Source organism: Hirundo rustica, chromosome 6 (genome assembly GCF_015227805.2).
Source record: "Hirundo rustica isolate bHirRus1 chromosome 6, bHirRus1.pri.v3, whole genome shotgun sequence".
NCBI classification, from domain to species: Eukaryota; Metazoa; Chordata; class Aves; order Passeriformes; family Hirundinidae; genus Hirundo; species Hirundo rustica.
The window spans coordinates 62546565-62566334 of NC_053455.1; the positions used below are offsets into that span (position 1 = coordinate 62546565).

General features: G+C 43.6%; 1 protein-coding gene across 4 annotated transcripts in view; it reads right to left on the reverse strand.

Annotated features, from left to right (window-relative positions):
• Positions 1-19770, reverse strand: part of NELL1 (neural EGFL like 1) — a 274787-nt gene that overhangs the window by 227098 nt on the left and 27919 nt on the right. For all 4 annotated transcript variants that reach the window (XM_040068216.2, XM_040068214.2, XM_040068215.2 and 1 more), the window contains exon 4: positions 8678-8848. In XM_040068216.2, the coding sequence (XP_039924150.1) occupies positions 8678-8848 (171 nt within the window). The remainder of the gene's footprint in view (positions 1-8677; positions 8849-19770) is intronic.

The following is a 19770-nucleotide window of genomic DNA, read 5'->3' on the forward strand; positions in this document are numbered from 1 at the left end:
TTGCTTTTTGGGTTTGTCACAAGGTGTTTATTGAGTAAGAGCTGGCAGTTCTAAAACTCTGCTTCTATTCCATCTGCCTGCCACACAGCGGGATGTGCTGGCCCACGACCTGCAGCACGCAGATCTTCACCCTGGCAGTCACAGCAGAACCTGAGGTGCAATGAGCTTTTACAGCTCTGGAACAGCCCCTCTCCACAAAACACATGCAGCCTTTGCCTCCCCTTCTGTTCTTCCCGTGTCTCAGGCTCCTCTCAACTCCAAAGCTGATTTATCTAGTACAATAAGATAGGTGCAATTGTGAGGAGAAGGAGGCTTTTGATTTCAACTCTTTCTGCACTGCTACAAAAGATAAATTTAGAATTCAGCCAGCCACAAGAAACCTTTCTGCTAAACAGCTTCTTCCCCCGCTTCCAAAAAAACATCTGCTGAGAAGTTAATTGCTTTATGGGGTATCTTGTCACAGGATCATCTCATCAAGGGGTTCATGTCATCACTGCAGGATTTGTATGTAATCATCAAATCACCTCATCCATATTCCAGAGCCAATTTGCTGCAGTGACAGAAGGCAGCTGCAGGCTGAGGATGGCAGGCTCTGCCACACTCGTGCCACGGCCCTGCCCTGGTGCTGTCTCAGCACTGTGCAAAGGCACTGGGCTCTCCCTGGGCTGCCTCTCCTCCTCCTCATGAGCCACTGTCTCTAACCCCAGTGCCACGGCCTCAGCCCCTGACCCTCGGCTCTTCCTGCGGGCTCATCCCATACCCCACATCTCCCTTCTCCCACGGCGTTTCCCAGCTGCCCGCTTCAGTCTCGGCTGTTTGAAGGATAACACTACGCTCTCTCCACAAATAACTAATTGGCCATGACTGGGGAGGTGGATGAAACAGACAGTAAACACAGAACAAGCCATTATATCGGTTCTAAAATTAAATTTAGATGGAAACTGCCAGCAGACAGGCAGAAAAGCACTCTGTGGGGACAGCACATTTCTCACTACGTCTGACACGCTGGGGAGGTGGAAGCATGGTTCTGCTCTAGTCAGTGAGTTCTCACTGCAGGCTGCACAGGGCTGTCCCCCAGAGATACTGCATGGCACATCTTTCAGACAAATTTAAGGTAAGTAGCTGGTGTGACAGAGAAAAATTCCGAGTTGGCTTAGTTAGCACAGTGGTAGTTATTAGTTATTTGCTTTCACTATTGATGTGCTGACGAGGATGCCACTAAACCTGCAGCCCAAGTAAGTAATGCAGTTTCCACTGATGATTTCATTTACTGCCTGGTCTCAGATACAAGGACAAGTTTTAGGACTGGCAATGGCACATTACCTTACTCCTGTGCCGAGGATCCATCTACCATCTTCCTCCCTACTGCTTCTCCCTGTATCATTCCATTGGTAATACACATTACACTTGATGTCATTAAAATATTTAAAGCAAAAGCAGATGCTGATTTTTCTGATTTTTTGTTTCCATTGAAAAAAAACCCCACACCACCAAAAAGCCAGGCCAACCAGCCCACTAAACACTCATCTGTGTCGAAATGGAGAAAATAGAGATTCCTCAACTCACGGAAACACCTCACCTTCTGAAGCACCAGGCTGGGCTGCCTGGCACCCCAGAGCCCCACTTGGGGTTTCCAAGCCTTGACACCTTCCACCCCTACAGCCCCAGCTCCTCACACCCAAGGAACAAATGTGACTGCTCCTGCACCACTGCTCCTAAGGGTGCTGCCAGTTTTCTGTCACCAAACCACAAAATAATGAGAACTGTCAGGTTTGGGGGTATTGAAAAATGCAGTCAAGCAGTCTCTACCTTCCTGCAGCCAACTTGAGGATTTTGTAAAGACTGGATTCCTAAAATGATTACCTTCTGGGTAACTGTACTAAACTGCCAAAGAGAGACAGCTCAAGTATTAAACCAATCCATAAAAGCCTGGGCTGGCTTCACAGATCTCAGCAGTCTCAGCCCCGTTTGCTCAATCCCCTCTCGAGCCCCACCAGGCTCAGGAGGGTTCAGATCTTTTGGAAGGGCTCTGTACTATTTACAACACGAGGACTCAGGTCTCAGGTCTGCTGTTGAATAGTTCAGAGGGGTTCTCACCTGCTCTTTGTCAAAGATCTAATTGTTTTACAAAAGTATTTAACTAGAATTATGCTATCATTTTGTCAATTCAGCCCCAGTATTATCTTATGTGACTTGTAGTTCTGAACTCCAGAGTTAAGCTAACCACTTCAAATGGAAGAGTTCATTTATTTCTTAGATCTCAGTTAATCTGCCTGGCTGGAGCAAGATAATTGTTTTTACAACCTGAAAGGAAAAAGCTCAAAACATTTGCTTTATCTGGTTGACTCTTAAATTACTACGATCACCTCTCTGTCCATATGACTCCCAAACCAACAAACATAAAGAAAATAGAGCCAAGTAACAGGTTCTCCTGAAAAAAAAAAAAAAAAAAAAAAAAAAAAAAGAGAAATATCCAACTATATTTCAAACTATGCACGCTAAATTTTCAGAGACTACTCTTTTAACTAACCACATCCATTTAAAGATTTATTGCTTTTAGCATTAAAAAATGTCTACATATATATTGTACCAATATACAAATATTTGAGAATTTGATAATACACCTAGTCACGCACCTTTGGAAATTACTAAACCATCTGAAGGTCACCAGTCCCCATTTAGGATCATTCCCTCTACCATTATCCATCCTCTCTGACCCACCCAGAGCATGAGAATACAAAGAATGCAAGATGCCAATGGTAAAGCATTACGCAATATTCCTGTCCTGTTGGAGCCATCAACCCATCTACCAACATTTACAGCTCACCAGAAAGCACCACCAGTCCCCAGCTCTGACTGGGGGAGAGAGAGGGGATCAGAACCATTGCTGAGTCTATAATCAAGAGTTTGCAGGTACCAAACTCTGGCTCCAGGGGTCCCTAAAACTCTGCCCCAAGCTCCTCTGGAAGGTCCTCGATCAAACTGCTGGGGAATGACTTCTGCTCCTCCTCCAGTGACACCAGCAGCACCTGGATCAGCTCCCGAAAGCAGCCCAAAGCAGATGCAGATTCCAAGCTGAGCAGGAGCTGTGTGAGGCCCCTGTGCTGAAGCTCAGTACCTGCACAAGTGATTTCTGCCTTCTCGGGGTGCTCCAAGGGGCCAAGGCAGGCACACACATGGACTGTTACCATTTTTTCCCCAGTACCTTTTCAGCACTTTCATAAATACCCATGCATTCTCACAGTTCTCTCAAGGCAGTAGACAAAGGAGTTCAAATGTTTCTTTGGGGGATAAGAAAAAATAAATTTTCATCATAACTGGGGACTGGATTAAAACCTATCCTTCAGTCTTTGGTCACATCCGCACTACCACCCTGCTGATGCATTAGCTATCCAGTGGAAAACCCTGGCTACTTAAAAGCTTCCTTAAGAGGAGAATAATGCTGACTGTATCCTCAACACTTCCTTGCAGTTGGCTGCAGCAGCTGTAATGACAGAGACTGACAGCAGCTGATGCGGTGTGTCAGCTGGAGATGTCTCCCACCCCGAACATTTTACAGTCTTTCTGCCAAACAAAAGGGAAAACCGGCCAGGGAAAATTAACTTCCAGTCCACAATCCACAGCTCTGAGGGTGAGTGCCCTCACAACGCACAATTCCACCACCACCACCAAGTAAGCAATTCTCTGACAGCTTCTGCCACAGCCTGGAGAGCAGAGAAGCAATCTGGGTCACAAACTCATATTCAAATTGCCAGACTAAATTACCTAGCTGCATAGCCCTGCCACCACACCATGCTCCCTCGCAAGAGAAAGTGCTTTACAGTAACCAAAGCAGCAAATCCCTCTTTCAAATACATCCCTTAACCTTCTTTAAATTTATTACACTTTAAATAAAGGCACAGAACTTTGTTCAGATCGGTTGAAAACCTCAGATTGGCAGCCAGAATATCTTATTTACAAGAATTCAGAGGTCTTGGATTCCCATATTTGGAGGAGGTTACTTTAATTTATTTATTTTTCCAATTAAAACGTTCTCACTGCTCATGCATTTTTTATTCCCTAATGCACTGTTCTAACATAAAAGAAGCAGACAACATGTTTTTTCAGCTGGAGACTATTTCCAAGCCTGCTCTAGTTTTCTAATCTATTCTCTTATGCTCATAGCAACCCCCTCCATCAAACAGCTAAGAGTATCCATCAAAATCACAGGCTGTATTCACAGCAAAAGGCACTCCAGCACGGATTTTCACTGGAAGAACATTAATTTTTTCATCAAAGCACCCTTCTCTTCCTTCTATGCTCACAGAGTTCAAGTACAGGAATATGGATACTGTCTGAATAGGTGAGTACCTTGGTAGCAATATGGCTGATGATAAATAGAACAACAACAAAAAACCCCAAAACACCTTTCAGGCTTACCCCTCCAGATTAATCAGCTATGCTGAGAACAACTTGGAATTTCTATTTTGCAAATAAATTGTGAATGAAATCATTTCGATACAGCACCTGCCATCTCCTAAATTGTAGGTTCCATGCTACTCCCTCACCCTTCTCAACATATATAAATGCATTACATATCATATATAACGTTGCATAAACGGAACATATTTCTGTGCTGCTACTGTCATGGCAGACAAGCATCCCAGAGGACAGCTGGATGCCATGGGAAACAAACAGGCTCTTCAGCTGAAACTAGTTCCCAGAGAAGACAAACATCAGATCTTGTAGGACTTGACAGCCTCTTGGTGGCTGCAAATCTCCCGACAGCACAGGTACGAACAGAGGCCCCATTTGGGAAAAAGCACTGCAGAGTTAATTCGATCACACATACGTACACATAAATATCTACTGGTACTGCTGGTTATTTAAGGACAACGATGCAGTTGCTCTAGCTGAATCTAAACATTCGCCAGGAAATCCCTGACAACCCCTTTCAGCCTAGAGCAGGGTGGCACAGATCCTACCAACAGCAGGAAAGTTAATTTCCATGTCACTTGGAGCACAGGTTTACTTGTGCATCGGTAGTACATTCATAATTAACGCAGTCTTTTCATTTTTCTAAGCTTTCAGAACACTACTAGAATGTTAAAAGCACGGTAGCAAGTGCACCCATGGCTTCTCATGTCAGTTTTCTGAGACACATCCCTGGCTAGACCCAGCACAAAAGCTCTGCAAGTCAGTGCTGAGAGTCCAGTGACAGTTCCAGGTTTCCAGCCTGGACTTTAGGATATCTTTTTTCTCTTCCATGAAGATGGGCTGTTCAGCCTTGAGAAGGCTCCTTGCTCAGACAACCTTCTAGCACCTTCCAGTATCTAAAGGGGTCACAAGAGAGCTGGAGAGGGACAAGGAAACAAAGTGATAGAACAAGGGAAATGGCTTCAAATGAAAGTGGGTGGGTTTAGATTAGATAATAGGAAGAAATTCTTCCCTGTGAGAGTGGGCAGGCCCTGGCACAGGACGCCCAGAGAAGCTGTGGCTGTCCCTGGATCCCTGGAAGTGTCCAAGGCCAGGCTGAACAGGGCTTGGAACAACCTGGGGTAGTGGAAGATGTCCCTGCCCATGGCAAGTGATTGGAACAAGATCATTTTTAAAGTCCCTTCCAACCCAAATCATTCCATGATTCCTGAGTCAGCGGCTCCAAGCTCTAACATCAAACTAAGTTACAATTCCCACTCCTTGTTCTTGAAGGAGCACTAAAAGGAGCCAGTGAGATGCAGCAGGAGCTGATTTCAAAAGGACTTGGGCAAATAAACCTCCTTTGATAGGTATGCTTCCCCCTCCAGATGGCATCTCACTAGAACAGAGACAACTGCACGGTTCCAAAGGTGATGCTTTAAAGCACTACAGGTCTCCGCTAGTTCCCGAGTCCTTCTCCCTAGCCGACCCAGGTCTGACAAACAAAGCTGACTTTGAATTGAATCCAAAAGATAATCAAGTACAAATGTCAAAGCAATTTTACAAATCAAAGTAAAGCAGGTGATAGGGCTGGGAAAAGAAAAAGTAGATTTGACTATCTGTTTACAAATTGAAAGCTTCTTCTCCAATGCTTTCTGATCAACTGCAGCTCCTGGAGGCCAGAGACTAGCTTTGGGTATCACAGCATGAATCCTGTAGCAAAACTAGGTTGTGACTGGGGATTTTTTCCCAATGCAAACACAAATGCACTCTCAGGTACAGATTAACTGTGGTAACGCTGCATTCACAAATCCTCTGCTGACAACAGCCTTCCAAATATATAACACATCACCATAGCTCTAAACAAAAGAAGTAATGCATTCATGCAAATTCAGGCATGTCTGTAAGGAAGAGATGTTGCAAACCCCTGAAGAAATACAGCAGAAATTTAAGGCGTTCATTTTGGCAGTCAATCTTTTCTTTTCCCTTTTTGTTTTGCTGGCCAAAAAGGTAAACAAAAAGCTGAGAACCACTTTAACTAGATAGGCACAAAGGAAGTGAAATTCTTGTTCTGATGACACCAAACGCCTGCAGGAAGCGAGACAGGTGAACACACTGACTGCACTGGTATCCTGTTTCCTCTTGTTGATTCATGTCTGCAGGAGCATCACTTCTCATTGTCCTGAACTCAGCTGAGAGCCAGACACCACAGCAGCTTAAAATAGTGACATTTACACGTGAAGCCCACGGCTCTTCAGGGTGGACTCCGCTCACACTTTCAGCTGCAGCTTCCCTAACACTAACAAGAAGAAGGCCTAGGGATTTCAGCAGTGCTCAGAAGTACCCCTCACTGACTCGCTCTTTTCACAGCTTTGACATTTGTTGCATTGTCGTAAGAAAATCCCAAGAAGAACAAGATACTGACTCCTTTTCTGAGTACCAAGATATAAAGGGTTAAGATATAACCAAACTAACACCAGCATGCATAAAATCCTCTAATGAACTGAACAGAGATGCTACAGCTGACTCAGGAACTTAGAGACTTCCTTTTTTATTTTTTTTTCCCCTCTCATTTAAACTTCTACCATGATCTGTCCTCAAGTCATGCTTTCAGAACTATTTCCATTACTCTTCCCCAGGAGTTGTCATAAAACACCACAATACACAGCCAAATAGAGACATCTTGGAATGGATTGATGCTGGAAGCAACCTTAGGATGTACCACCTTAAGGGACGTGGTTAGATGGATCAGCCCAGTGTGGGGCTTCCTGACAGAGATGGCTGCACATATTTGTCACCTCACATGACAGCACAACTCATTCCATAATTGTATTTATCTATTTCTGCCTGTTACTGTAAAGAGAATCAGGTCACAGCCATGACTCTGTGCAGCTCTCCTGTCCCTGGATAGAATTCTGCACCAGGCACTCGTTTTGTGTTGTCTTCATTTTACATTCTGAGCATGAAAGCAGCCAGCTAAACAATCTGCTAAAGAGAGTCTTCCCAAAACACGTCTGCTGGTCATAAAAAAAAAAAAAAATATATATATCAAAGTAGATAACAGAGAACCTGCCCCAAAACCCAGTATGTCAATAAACAAAAAAAGCATTCTGTTGAAAGCAAAGAAATAGTGCAACAGAAAAATAATGGGAACATAAATAAATCAAATGACTGAAATGAAGAGAATCTTTGCAAACTGTAGATTTCATGCCTTGATGAAATTAAAATTACTCTCAGCATTTAATTTCTTCTAAGGTCCAAATAAGGTCCAATGAGCAACATTGCTTCAGATTGGATTTTTCAGTAGTTAATGGAGTTGCAGAGAATGGTTGTGATACTCCTCCTCTCATAATTACTTGGGTCAAAATTCAAACTTTTTCAAATGTTCCAATAACTGCATACTCCTATAATACTCATCTAACTTTATTCTGCCTGCCTGAATAAAATGAAGACTTCCAAAAAAAAAAAAAAAATCTGCCATCTTCCCCCAATCCATTTAAGCGCCACGATACCAAAATGCACATGCTGATCCTCTCACAGTATATGAAGGATATATCTTTCTTTCATTCATTTCAGTGCAATAAGGTACAAAAGTAATGGTTTGTTTTCCTCATTCATAAAGACTATTATGAAAGTCCAATTTTCGAGCTCTCTGAATTTCCTCATCAGCCACTAAGTCTGAAGTCTACAATACATTGTGAGATCAAGTCCCAGAGCAAGAGAGATTCTAGGTTTGCTGTTTTTCATTCCCTGAAATCCTGGCAATATGCCACCTCACAACTTCTAAGGAAAAAGACAGAATACCCTGCAGAAAATAAAATGCACTGGCTCCAGTCATGCAAAAAGAAGCTTCCAGGTTTCTCAGGAGTTTCCAAATGGGGCAGCACATGGAAAAATCAGTGAAAACTACCTTGTCCGATTACGTAAAATAAAATTAAAGCATCTCTGATGCATCTATCTATTCTTCAAGCTATGCTGAGTGAAGCAGTTCACAACAGAACAGACTGCATCCCACCCATCCATCACGCTTAAACGCAATCACCGGCAAACACATCAGCTACTGCCTAAACTAGAGAGATGCATTTAATACTCCCCCATCAGCAATCAACCTTTTCCACATTCGTTCATAACAACAACGAATCGTTCCACTTTAATACTTTGTTTTCCTTTCCTTATCCCGCGGCAGTTTTCGCGCGCTTCTCGAACGACGCATTTACAGGAGGGGAAAAAAAAAAACAGAAATAAAAAGAAAAACCTAAGTCCGCGGAAGGCGTTTGCTCACCTGTTGCAGTCCACGTGGAGCAGCAGGTGTGACGCACTGAGTGACACGGCGACCTTGTGCCACTGCCCGTCTGCCAGGCGGTAGGGGAACACCTCCGTCCTCGCCTTCCCGCTGAAGCCGTAGTGGAACCTGATCTCATCCCGCAGGCCGCTGCTCTCCAGCTCAAAGTAGCTGCGTGGAAAACATCAAGAGGAATCAGCTCCACTTCTGGATGTGATCACTGTCTCTGGCACTTTCTTCTTGACTGATTAGACTTCTCTAAGGAAACACCACCAGCTAAAGAGGTTACTCGGCTGGATTAGCCGCTAATTAATTTTTTTAAAAGACACGGAGAGACAAGGCTATACATTCAGAGCGGTACAGAACCAGCAATACCGATTACGTGGAAACAGCTCAAAGTACCACTCGTACTCCTGTCCCAGGCTCCTCCTGAAGTCCTCTTTTCAGCCATGGGAAACTACAAGAAACCAAGCCTTACTCTTTTCACCGAAATATTTCGTATGACTGCAGGCTTTGTAAGAAATTGAAAAATAAAGAACGGTACATATATCACTACCACAAACAAATAAAAAGCCATTAAGGCAAGAAACCACCAGGTAATCATTAAATTTGTATTTACTACTTGCAAATCCACTTAAAAGAAAACCACGACTGTTTATTTTTAGGACTCCCCTACATGCAATTGTGCTTAACTCATTTTCCGACTTTTATTGCTAGTGCCGCAATCATTCTGCCCTACAAGGGAAGAACAAAACTTCCAGGCTGGATTAGGTGTCTCCACATCTGGCACAAGCCATCCAACAACCAAAACCTTCACAGAGCTGTCAGACTCACAGGAGAACTAGTGAACTGTGGCTATTAACTGGCCTCACAGGGCTGTGGGGGGAGCCAGTTCTTTCTCTGGGATGAATTTAGCCTTCTCAGGGCACACTAACAAGTCTTCTCTTGGACCACACCAAGTATTTGCATGGTATCAAACCTTTTTCCCGCTAAAATGAAGCTGTGTATATAGAAGCAGGTGATGCACACCTCCCTTTACGGTAGAAATAGCTCTGTAAGGAAGTGAAGATGTCAGATTGTCCAGATAGTCCTTTGCCTCATGTGCTACCACAGTGTTGTGCTTTTCCCTACTGGCCAACCCCAATTTAAAATGGCATTTGAGAGATAGGCGCTGATTTGGGGTAGGGTGGGAAAACCTGCAGTAATGAAATCCACTTCCAAAAAACAAACGCAGCACAAACCAATAAATACTGGAGTGCCAATTTTCATTTTCCCATCAGCCTTTTACACTGCTTGGCAGTACACAGGCCCTGAGAGCCTGTGTGCATAAGCATCACATGGGGGCTGTGCACTTCTTCAGGATTAGATCTTACCAATAAAGCTGAGGGATTCCAAAGTAACTGGGAAACAGAGTGCCTTGGGAGGAAACTTGGGAGATAAAACTCTAGCTGGAAACACATGCAGGACATCCCAACAGGCTGGGAAGGGGAACACAGAGACAATAAGTCTCCACCAAAAGCGAAATTCAAGCCCTCCTCCACCCTGCCAGTGCCCCGGCATCATATTCTTCATGCAATGTAAAAGCATTATTGGGTCACATGAATCAAAAGCTCAAGCGACAAAGTAAAAAACATAGGGAGGTAAAGGTAAAACCAACGCTGAATAAAATCATAGTAGGCATAGGTGCAAACATAATACATGCAGTAGAGAGTGCAAAAAAAAAAATCAGGCTGATGCTGTGAAGGAACGGGCACAAGGAGAGCAGAGAGAGAGGGGTTTTCTAAATGGTAGAGAAGAATACTGAGTAACTACAGCCAACACCCATTAAAATACCTAAATTACATTCCCACAAAATCTGGAGAAGACTTTTTTATTTTGATGCTCAGTAACAACACAGTCAATATCCAGGAGATGCTGCTGCTGGTGCTCCCAAGCCAGAAAAGCACTAGGACAAGGCACAATGACAGTGATGCCACACTTAAACATTTTGTAATTTACATCTGCTGTCACAGCACAAAAGGAAGTGAGGCAGAAAACTAAAAAAAGAGGAAGAAGTACATCTCACTCTAGTACCTCACACACAAAGTATTTGTGTGTATTTACATATAGGTATAGATGAAGAGATATTTGGCTTAAGACCCAAAACCAAGACAACCTCCTGCTGCAGGAAGCAAATTGCTTCCTGAGGTCATTCTTCATCATCTCCAATAGCCACAGAGCTGATCACTCACCACACAATGATTTCTTTGTTAACGTAAAGGCAACAGTGCAGCCCTGGAAAGGTCAGTCAGATACTGCACTTAATCACATCTGTGCTCTATTATTTGTACAGCACAGGGAATTACAAAGCTTCTCACCTGACAAGCTTTAGTGTCAATAGTTACCTCAGGACTGAGAACAGCTTGCTGCTCAGGCATCGAGCTTGTTGCCAATCTCCTGACTAATTTATACAGTACAGAACAGATTACTTAAGATTTCCTGTAATAGCTAGTGCTAACATTTTTATATATGTGCACTTAATGCAGTAAGTGGCACAGGACTGTATTAAACACCACGTTTCACCTCTTCAGTGCAGGAAGAGGAGGGTGACAGCAGGAAAATTCTGCACCAATTTTTCACCATCCTTCAACAAGTGCAAATCACTAACAGTTACACTCAGAGAAACATCAGCGAACAGCAGTCAACAAAACCCCTACAGCAGAAGCTAGCTGGGTTACCCCAACACATCTCTCTCATTTAAAAAACAAAAGGCAACATAAACCACCACTCCTGCTTTGGTTTTTTCCTTTTTTTAAGATGCAGAAATTCACATTGAGAGCTTGATTACACAAACACTTCATGATGTTCTCAGTTCAGAAGTCATCTTTTCTCTATCAGAATGTAAGTCACGTGCAAACAGCTTTGGCAAACATCTTTTCTTTCCTCCTTCCACTAGACTCTGGGGGAAAGAAAGCCGCTTCCACCAAAGCAAGGACACAAAAGCCATTCACCCTTGGAAGTAAGTGCACCCGCTCTGTTTCAGAGTTCAAACCTGCAAACTGGGGAATGGAAGACAAATGAGGGGAAAACCAGACTCAGGCAAGTAATCATCAACCTGTGAGAAAATAATTAGCAAAGCCAGAGGAAATAAATTGATTTTTTTAAAAAAAAAATCGCTATCTCGTCTTCAGTTTCAAATGCCATTGTACAATTTTTTTATCTACGATGAAACAACAGGTAGAAATTAATAGAAGCTACCATACAAGAGGCAGGAAAATGAACTCATCTCTAACAGGTGTTTTGAAGGTACCTCCCAGTATTCTGTCAGGAGCTAAAAGGTAATATTGGCATGAAGCAGGGCTCCTGAAAAGATTGCAACACCTGGGGCCATCTGAGTATCAGTTCCATGATTCAGTGTCAGCGTTCAATGCTGCCATGAAATATATCCCAAAGGCCCAAGAGAGAGATCCCTGAGTACTCTGCCAACCTCTGATCCTGCATCACACCTGCATGAAGCCTGTGTCAGCCTGTCCTACAGGCAGGGCCCTGCTCCCCTCCTGCAGACCTGCCTCAGGGAGGAAAGCTGTGAGACAGTAATCTCCTTGTCAACTTCTCACCACTTAGAGGGATGGTTTCTTCTTTTATTTGTTTGTTTTCTCAGCAACAATTTATACTTCCACGTATTTTAAGTAAGGCATGATCAGAAGATAACACATATTTTGACAGATGAAGTTCTCGGAACACATCCATTAAAAAAGCTTGTTTTTTATAGAACAGCAATGCTATTTGACCTAGGCTGAAATTCTCCCACTAATAGAATTTCCCTGTTTGATAAGCATGGAAATTACTGCTGGCTTCTTTCATACAATTATAGAATTCAAATGCTTTTTATAGGTCTATCTGCAGTATCTCATTCAACTCCCAACGTATAAGAGAAAAACATTGCTAAATTCAGACTGATTTTATGCACATCAAAAAGAGTTGGGATATTTTAAGGTCATGCAATGTGCTTTCCAGAAGGACAGTATTATTCCACAACTGATTCAAGAGATTCTACGATTCTTTCTGACAGTTTTTGCAACCCCTATGTACCTAGCACAAAAACATTGTTTGGAGAGAATAAAGCTTGACATAGTTACGTTTAATGATTGGTTTTTTTCTTCCCCTTTCTTTTAGTCACCACCATAGTGACTATACCATAAATTTGACTGCTCACTTCACTTCCAGATTAGGAGAGAAAGGTTCCTAGAAGTATAAACAGTATAAAGTAAAAAAGTACAAAGGCTCCTTTCAGTTGAAAGCATCTGCTGGGGATGCAATAACCAAAAAAAAAAAAAAAAAGAAAGAAAATGGAAAAGTCCCAATCAACATGAAATAAGAACATGTACAATAGCTGAGACAGAGAAGTATTTCTAGAAGGTGAGTTGGCTCAATCCACCTTCTGCATTAAAGGAACATATTCACCTATTCATCGTCTCAACCCACAGAAGTGATCTTACCCTGTGGCAAACACCATCGCATTTCATTCAAAGATTTTGCTGCTGTTAGATTATGCACGTGGCTAAAGGAAGAACAGCTCCCAGACTATGGATCCCATGGCAGGGCCCCAAGAAGAACTGTGGGACTGGTGTCCTCCAGAACTTCCTTGGGGCACAAAGCACTTTATTTCCTGATCTTCACCAACCCAATACCTATCACCAAACACTAAAACATCCTGCAATGAAGACAGCAGCACGGTCGGGTACGCAGATTAAACACTCCTGTAGGAGCTCTAGGAAATAAAGCAGAACTACTTTTTGCATTCAATTCTGGCAACCTTCCTCCTTATCACATCCAAACATAAATAAAGCAGAGTTATCATTCTGACTTTACAACTTCCACCATCCTTGATTGAGTGCCAAATGAAGCCCCACAGCCTCTTTCAAGGAACAGCACCAGCACTTAGAGCAGCTGCTCTTAGAGCTACTGAACAGATGTCCCAGGGCAAAGCACCAGGCACAGATGGCATCCCTGCAAATATGCACAAACCCGGGGTTGCCATCTAGCCAAAACACTGTGCATCTGCTTCACACCAAATGGAGAAGGTCACAAAACCACGGGAGTTCAAGGATGGAAGCCCCATCCACCTTGCACATCTGCAGCAGCACTGCCATGTCATCCTCCCAAATGCTGGGAAAAAACCCACTGCCATAAAAATCAGACTCTTACTGCACAGAAACTTCTGGAAAATATCTGTGAGTCCGGCCAAGGCACAGTGTTTAATTTTTTTCAATAACAATGCAAATTCAGGAAAAGTCCAGAGATCAGTCATTTTGATATAATCAGCTATAAATTATAAATTGACCAAGCTTCTGAAAAAAATCAGTCTATTTGGACTTGTTTGCACACATAGCTTCTTCATTTTACAAAAGCATTGTGCTACTTCACGATAAAAATGTCTTCAGGCAAGAATGTGCTTTAGCATCTTTGTAGAAACTTGACGTATTCAGACACAGGCAAAAAAATCTGCAACCATTATCGCAGCGATTTCAGGATTTTCAGCTTACGAGGATTCTGTGATGAATCACAGGCCATGACTCCTTAGGCCTTTTGCTGTTTCTCACCACCAAGTGAGCCTGTGTGTGCAGTGGGACACGCCGTGTTGGGTGTGCCGCCACGTGCCTCAGCCTGGACAGCGCCGTGCAAGCGGCTGAGATCTTGTTTTAGCAGCGCAAAGCAAAGCGCGCCAGGAGCAGGCACTGCGCTGCAGATCAGCTGGCAGGCACCCGCCCAAGGCGCTGCCCCGCCAGGGATGAAGCCACGGGGAGAAAAAGCAGTGCCTCTGAAAGAAAAGATGCATCTCCTCAAAGGAAAGGAAATGCTCGCTTTGCATTGTCACCAGGGCTCTGCACGGATGCAAAACCAGAACAAGTTCCAGCTGTCAAGGTAAATATTTGAGTCACTTCCACCGGCGCTGCTCTTGCACCTGAGGTACTGTAAAGTGACAGGGCCAGCTCCCAAACTCCGAAACATTAAGCATTGTGAAACACTGGATTTTGAAGAAATGCTCTCAGCATGCTCAAGTGCACAGATTTGCTCCTCCACTGCACACGCATCTTGAAGAGCGGGTTTGGTGCGGTGAGGGGCGCGTGTGGGGCCACCGTCACTGCCAAAGTGGCCCTGGATGGTAAGACAGGGAAGCTTCCTTAACATCCATACTTACAAGCCACCCAAAGCTACTTTGTACAGCTGGTATAAATAAAGACAGAGCCAGAGGCTGCACAGCAGAACCACACACGGGAAATCGCCGCTTAGGCGGCATTAAAGACTCACTGCTATGGCAGAGATTACACACTGATATCACCAAAGCCAGGTTGACATGGGGCAGCACAAAAGGTGTCCTGAATGGAAGCATTACCTGCGACAATGAAATCTGCTGCTAAAAATCAGATTAACTTTCTACAAAGGGAAACACTAATGCCGAATCACACATATTGCATCACCTATCCTATTCCAAAAGTACTCCTTCTATGCAAGCAAATCCAATTCAGCCAAAATGTAACACTAAACACTTTCAAACCTCTCAAGTAAAAGCCTGAAAGTGCAACATCACTGTGCTACTGGCCACCCAAATAAGATTTGTTACAAACGTTCCTATCCTTTCATTTCAAGCAAAAGGAACTAAACCCAGCCAATTGAATGACTTCATTTTTCTATTCAGATCACTCTGAGGACCACAGTAATTGTGTTCTTCCAGCCTAGTTTGAAACATTTCGCAATAAACACTCCCACACTGACATCTTCTATTAGTATAGAGTATTTATTAACATTTTGTCTTTTGTTCTACCCACCTTACACATGGCAGCTGGGCACGCAAGCTGCAAGGCATAAAGCATTTACGATGAATTTGTGTACCTGCAACTAGGCAAAGGTCACCCTAACACAAATTTACTTTCCTCTTTGATCACATAAAGGAAAATAGTAACCCCAACATCTGCCTGCCAGGTAAAAGGCAGCTAGAGTCAAAGCAGCTACATATTTCCATGGCAATGCTTAAGGATTGACCTTAAGCAGTTTTGTTTCCATTTCATATGTCTAAAAATCTACCTTCACCATGGCTGCAACCTGCCTGCTGTCTGGGAAAAAAAAAAAAAAAAAAAAAGCCTGGTTTCTCTCCTAGTCCTAATAAATGAAATAGGTAGTACTGCACCTAAAAATAGTACAGCATCTCAGCAGGCTTCAGAGCTAGCACAGCCAGCAGGACAGAAAAGAGTCTGGCTGGAGCAAGCTGAAGTTATGACTCCTTAAATGCACCTCAAAAAAAACCCAACAAGCTGACACAAAACCAACAAACAAACACCCTCACACTAAATGCTGTCTTAATATTACTGACAAGTAATGTGACAAAAGAAAATCATTCCTTTACGTGTCACCACTCCAATACCAAGTCCCCTTGTAGGCTCACATCCTGCAGTTGTCATTCCGGGGCTCATCACCCACAACCCCTGGCCAAAGGTTTGCTTCCCCAGGGGAGCATCTGCAGTCCACCAAGCATTGGTATCTGAGGACTTTTTGAAAGGGGGCTGGCCACTTTGCAAAGCTAACCTGGGACTCTGAGCTGGCATTATCCCAGGGATCTCTGTGGATAAGCAGAAGCCCAGAGCTGCCAGTGTGAACAGAGACCCCAGGAGAGCTGCAACCAAAGCCCTGTCCAGTCCCTCCCTCTCTCATGCTCATCACCGCAGCCAATAGCTCAGCTCAGGGGATCCCCAAATCCACAGTCTCTAAATGCCAGATTGTAAGAAAACAAGAGGACAATGGCTTTTTAAACTAATGAGGAGCCCCATCTGAGTAAAACGACATTATTAGAGAACAAATTATCCCAACTGCGGTGTCCTTAGAAGAAAGGCTCCTCCCTCTAATCTCTCAGATTCAGCAGCTTTTCAGTGATTTCCTACTTTACTACAAATGCTGAAAAACGTGGAATATGCCAAAACCATCTTAGGTCTGGACTGGTCCGTACTCTTTAGACACTTCTGCTGACTAATTAAGACTTTTCTAATCAACAGGAAAGGACACTCAATCAGTAGAACAATTACTATCCCTTAGTGAAAAAGCATCCTAGAACTAATAAACTATAAGGATGCAGCAACTCCACATGTCCTTGTAAGCCTATTTATCCATTGCCAACCTGGCAAAACACTCCAGGTCCATGCATTCCTTAACTGAACTATCTCCATTTTAACACACACAAAAAAAAATCACACCTAGAGGTCAGAAAGACACCTGCCAGGTGCAGACCCTTCCCTTGGGCATGCACAGAAGTTAGCTGAGAGGACAAAGCTTGTCTGGACACCGCTAACCAACAGTAATAGAGGAAACTGGAAACTGTGCTGCAAAGTTACCAACTCTGCATTTCCTTGTGCAAATAACAGTGTGGGAAGCCCTGGTGGTGAGCCTGGTTTGTGTGAGACCACCGAGCATCCAGGCTGGTGCAGATCTGAAACAAACAACTGATGTCAAGTGGGCAGTTATTGACTTGCTGCACACTGGGTAAGAGAAAATGAACACTCCTAGATTCTCCTAGATTCTCAGGGAAACAACCAAACAAAAAAAAACCCAAAAAACAAACAAAAAAAAAAAAAAAAAGGAAAAAAGCAAACAAACAACACCGCCACCAAAAACTTTTCACTACCATTAACCAGGCAAATGAACATTAATAACATGATGCAGAAATCTTATTAACTAGGGGAGATGAGAGTCTAAACGAGCAGCCCAAATTCAGCAGACAGCTTTCAGGAAAGTTGCATTTAGTGCAAGTTTGAGACCTTCTGGTTCTCTGCCTGTATCAGAGGGTCATAAACCAATCAAACAGAAAAACTCAGCATGTTGGAGCAGACTCCTGGGGGACCCACACATCCTGCTCCTGGCTGACCACAACATTCCTGCTCTGTCCAAACTCGGGTTTAAAGAGTTTCCAACTGTCAGCCGTTCTCCTCCAACTGCCAACGCGGTCCAATGAATGCGCTTCAACAGCTGGTTATGAGCAGCATGTTAATGCTTCAGAGAGACTACAATTGTCAGCCTAGTGTACATAAAACACCTGCTCTCAGCAGGAAACCACAGGATGGAAGGTAACTCCTCCAGCAGCAACTCCTCTCTCACAATGCTTGAATCAGTGGAAGATTTATAGAATGGCTCTCATTCACATCACTCTTTTTCATACTTTAACCCCAAGAACAGAAGCAGGTGAGCACAATTCTATTTGCATCTCTAAAGACCTTTGGAGATAGGAAAACACCACGTAAATTCCTCACATATTTCACAACAGCTCATTCAGAGGGGTGGAAACAAGGCTCAGTCTTTATAGTCTCTTTACAGCTTTCCAGTTTAGCAATTCAACATATAAATATTCATAAAGATGTGCCCTTTACCCTAGAAGAAAAAGGTTAATGGATACATCTGCAGAGTTTTTCCTTCCCCTTTCTGAATCCTGGGCATCCCGGAATCCAACATGCATCTTGCAGAGAATAATCTCAAACACGGTAGGGAGTAAATCAAATTTTTCAGGTTTACTACTAGGGTCAGAAGTCACTTGCAGAGGCTTCTTTTCATCAGCTAGGTTTCAGTGAGTAATTTAACTAGCTTATTACCCCTTTGTGGTTTTAATTAAACATACAGCAGCCTCCCAGCTGTTATTTGTGAACACACAGCCCTCTACCTGCTCCTCAACAGCCTCAGGAGGCACCCACGGTGTCACCCGGGAGGAAGTATCCAACTATGCACTGGAGCCCCGTGCCTATTTTACCTCCCCACCCAAAACTGACCTGCAAGGAACAAAAGTCTCCCTCTGAACCTGACATATTTATCAGAACCCCCCTGAATATTTACATCAGCACAGCTGGCTGCTACATAGTGGAGGGGCAGATTTTCAACTCAGTAAATGCATCTCACTATAGCACCACCATCAGATTACAGGTTTCCAGATATTTGGTGTGTCATAAAGTTTCCAGAGTTCTCAGGCCCTAGACCTGAGACAGTTTACAAGCATATTTAAAAAAAAAAAAAAAAAAAAAAGTTTTTAATGTTTCCTGTAAGAAATATCTTTGAAACAATCATCTTATAACTCAGTCCTTTGTTATATCATAGTGAGATCTCCCATTATGAAACACTCTTCAGAAAGCATACTGCTGCAGCAGCCCTCTTGTTAGAGGGTAGAAATGAGGCAAGACACAGACTTCTTGTTTATCACAGCATGAAAAGGGTGCTGGTTTATTCCCCTTTCCAGCTCAGCCATCCTGACTCCAGCCATTCAGTGACTCTGGCTGCAGCAGCTCCTGCTCTGGGCTTCCCTTGCAGCCTCTGACTGCAGGGATCAGCCACGGGCTCTGACTGCACACCCACACTGACCTCACAGCAGGGATGCTCTCTCCTCAGAATCCTTCTTCTTCATAATCCTCTCATTCCTTCTTCCTTAAAGTTCTTCCTCCAAGAAGATCCTCACTAGCCAACCCACCCCCTTTTAGCACCCTGATCTGTATTGGATACAGCTGGCACTCACCAGGGGCCAGGCAGTACTGGGTAATTAACACAGCTGCTCCTCACCAGGAGTGAGGTCACCTGTGTTCCCTCCTCCTACACACACGAGTACCTGAAGATCCTTGCCATATTTCTCCGGAGGCTGATCTTGGCCAGTGGTGGAGAAGAACCATCAATGCATGTCAAGCCCAGAGATTAAACAGCTGAAAGGCAATGCTGACTCCAGCTAATCTGTGTTCTTGGGCTCTGGACCGTGCAAGGCCAGAGCAGGCAAGGAGCAGGCAGGCAGACAGCTTCAGGTGAAATGGTATTAAATCACTGTCAAAATGAGGAATTCATTGTGGCTGGCATTTTAAGTATCTTGATGGCACTTCCTGAGTGTTTTGGTGGTCTAAAGAGTCAAAGCTGGTGAGCAAAAGAGCTCACAAAGCTCATCTAGGAAGAATTGGCTTCCATCATTCGCTGATCAAGAAAACAGTTTCCACTTTCTGCATCCCCAAGTAACAGGTCTGTCCATCCTATATTATTATCACTAATTTAGGAAAGACAATATAATCTTCACATTTTCCACTGTCTTAATTAAGATTTCCATTTTC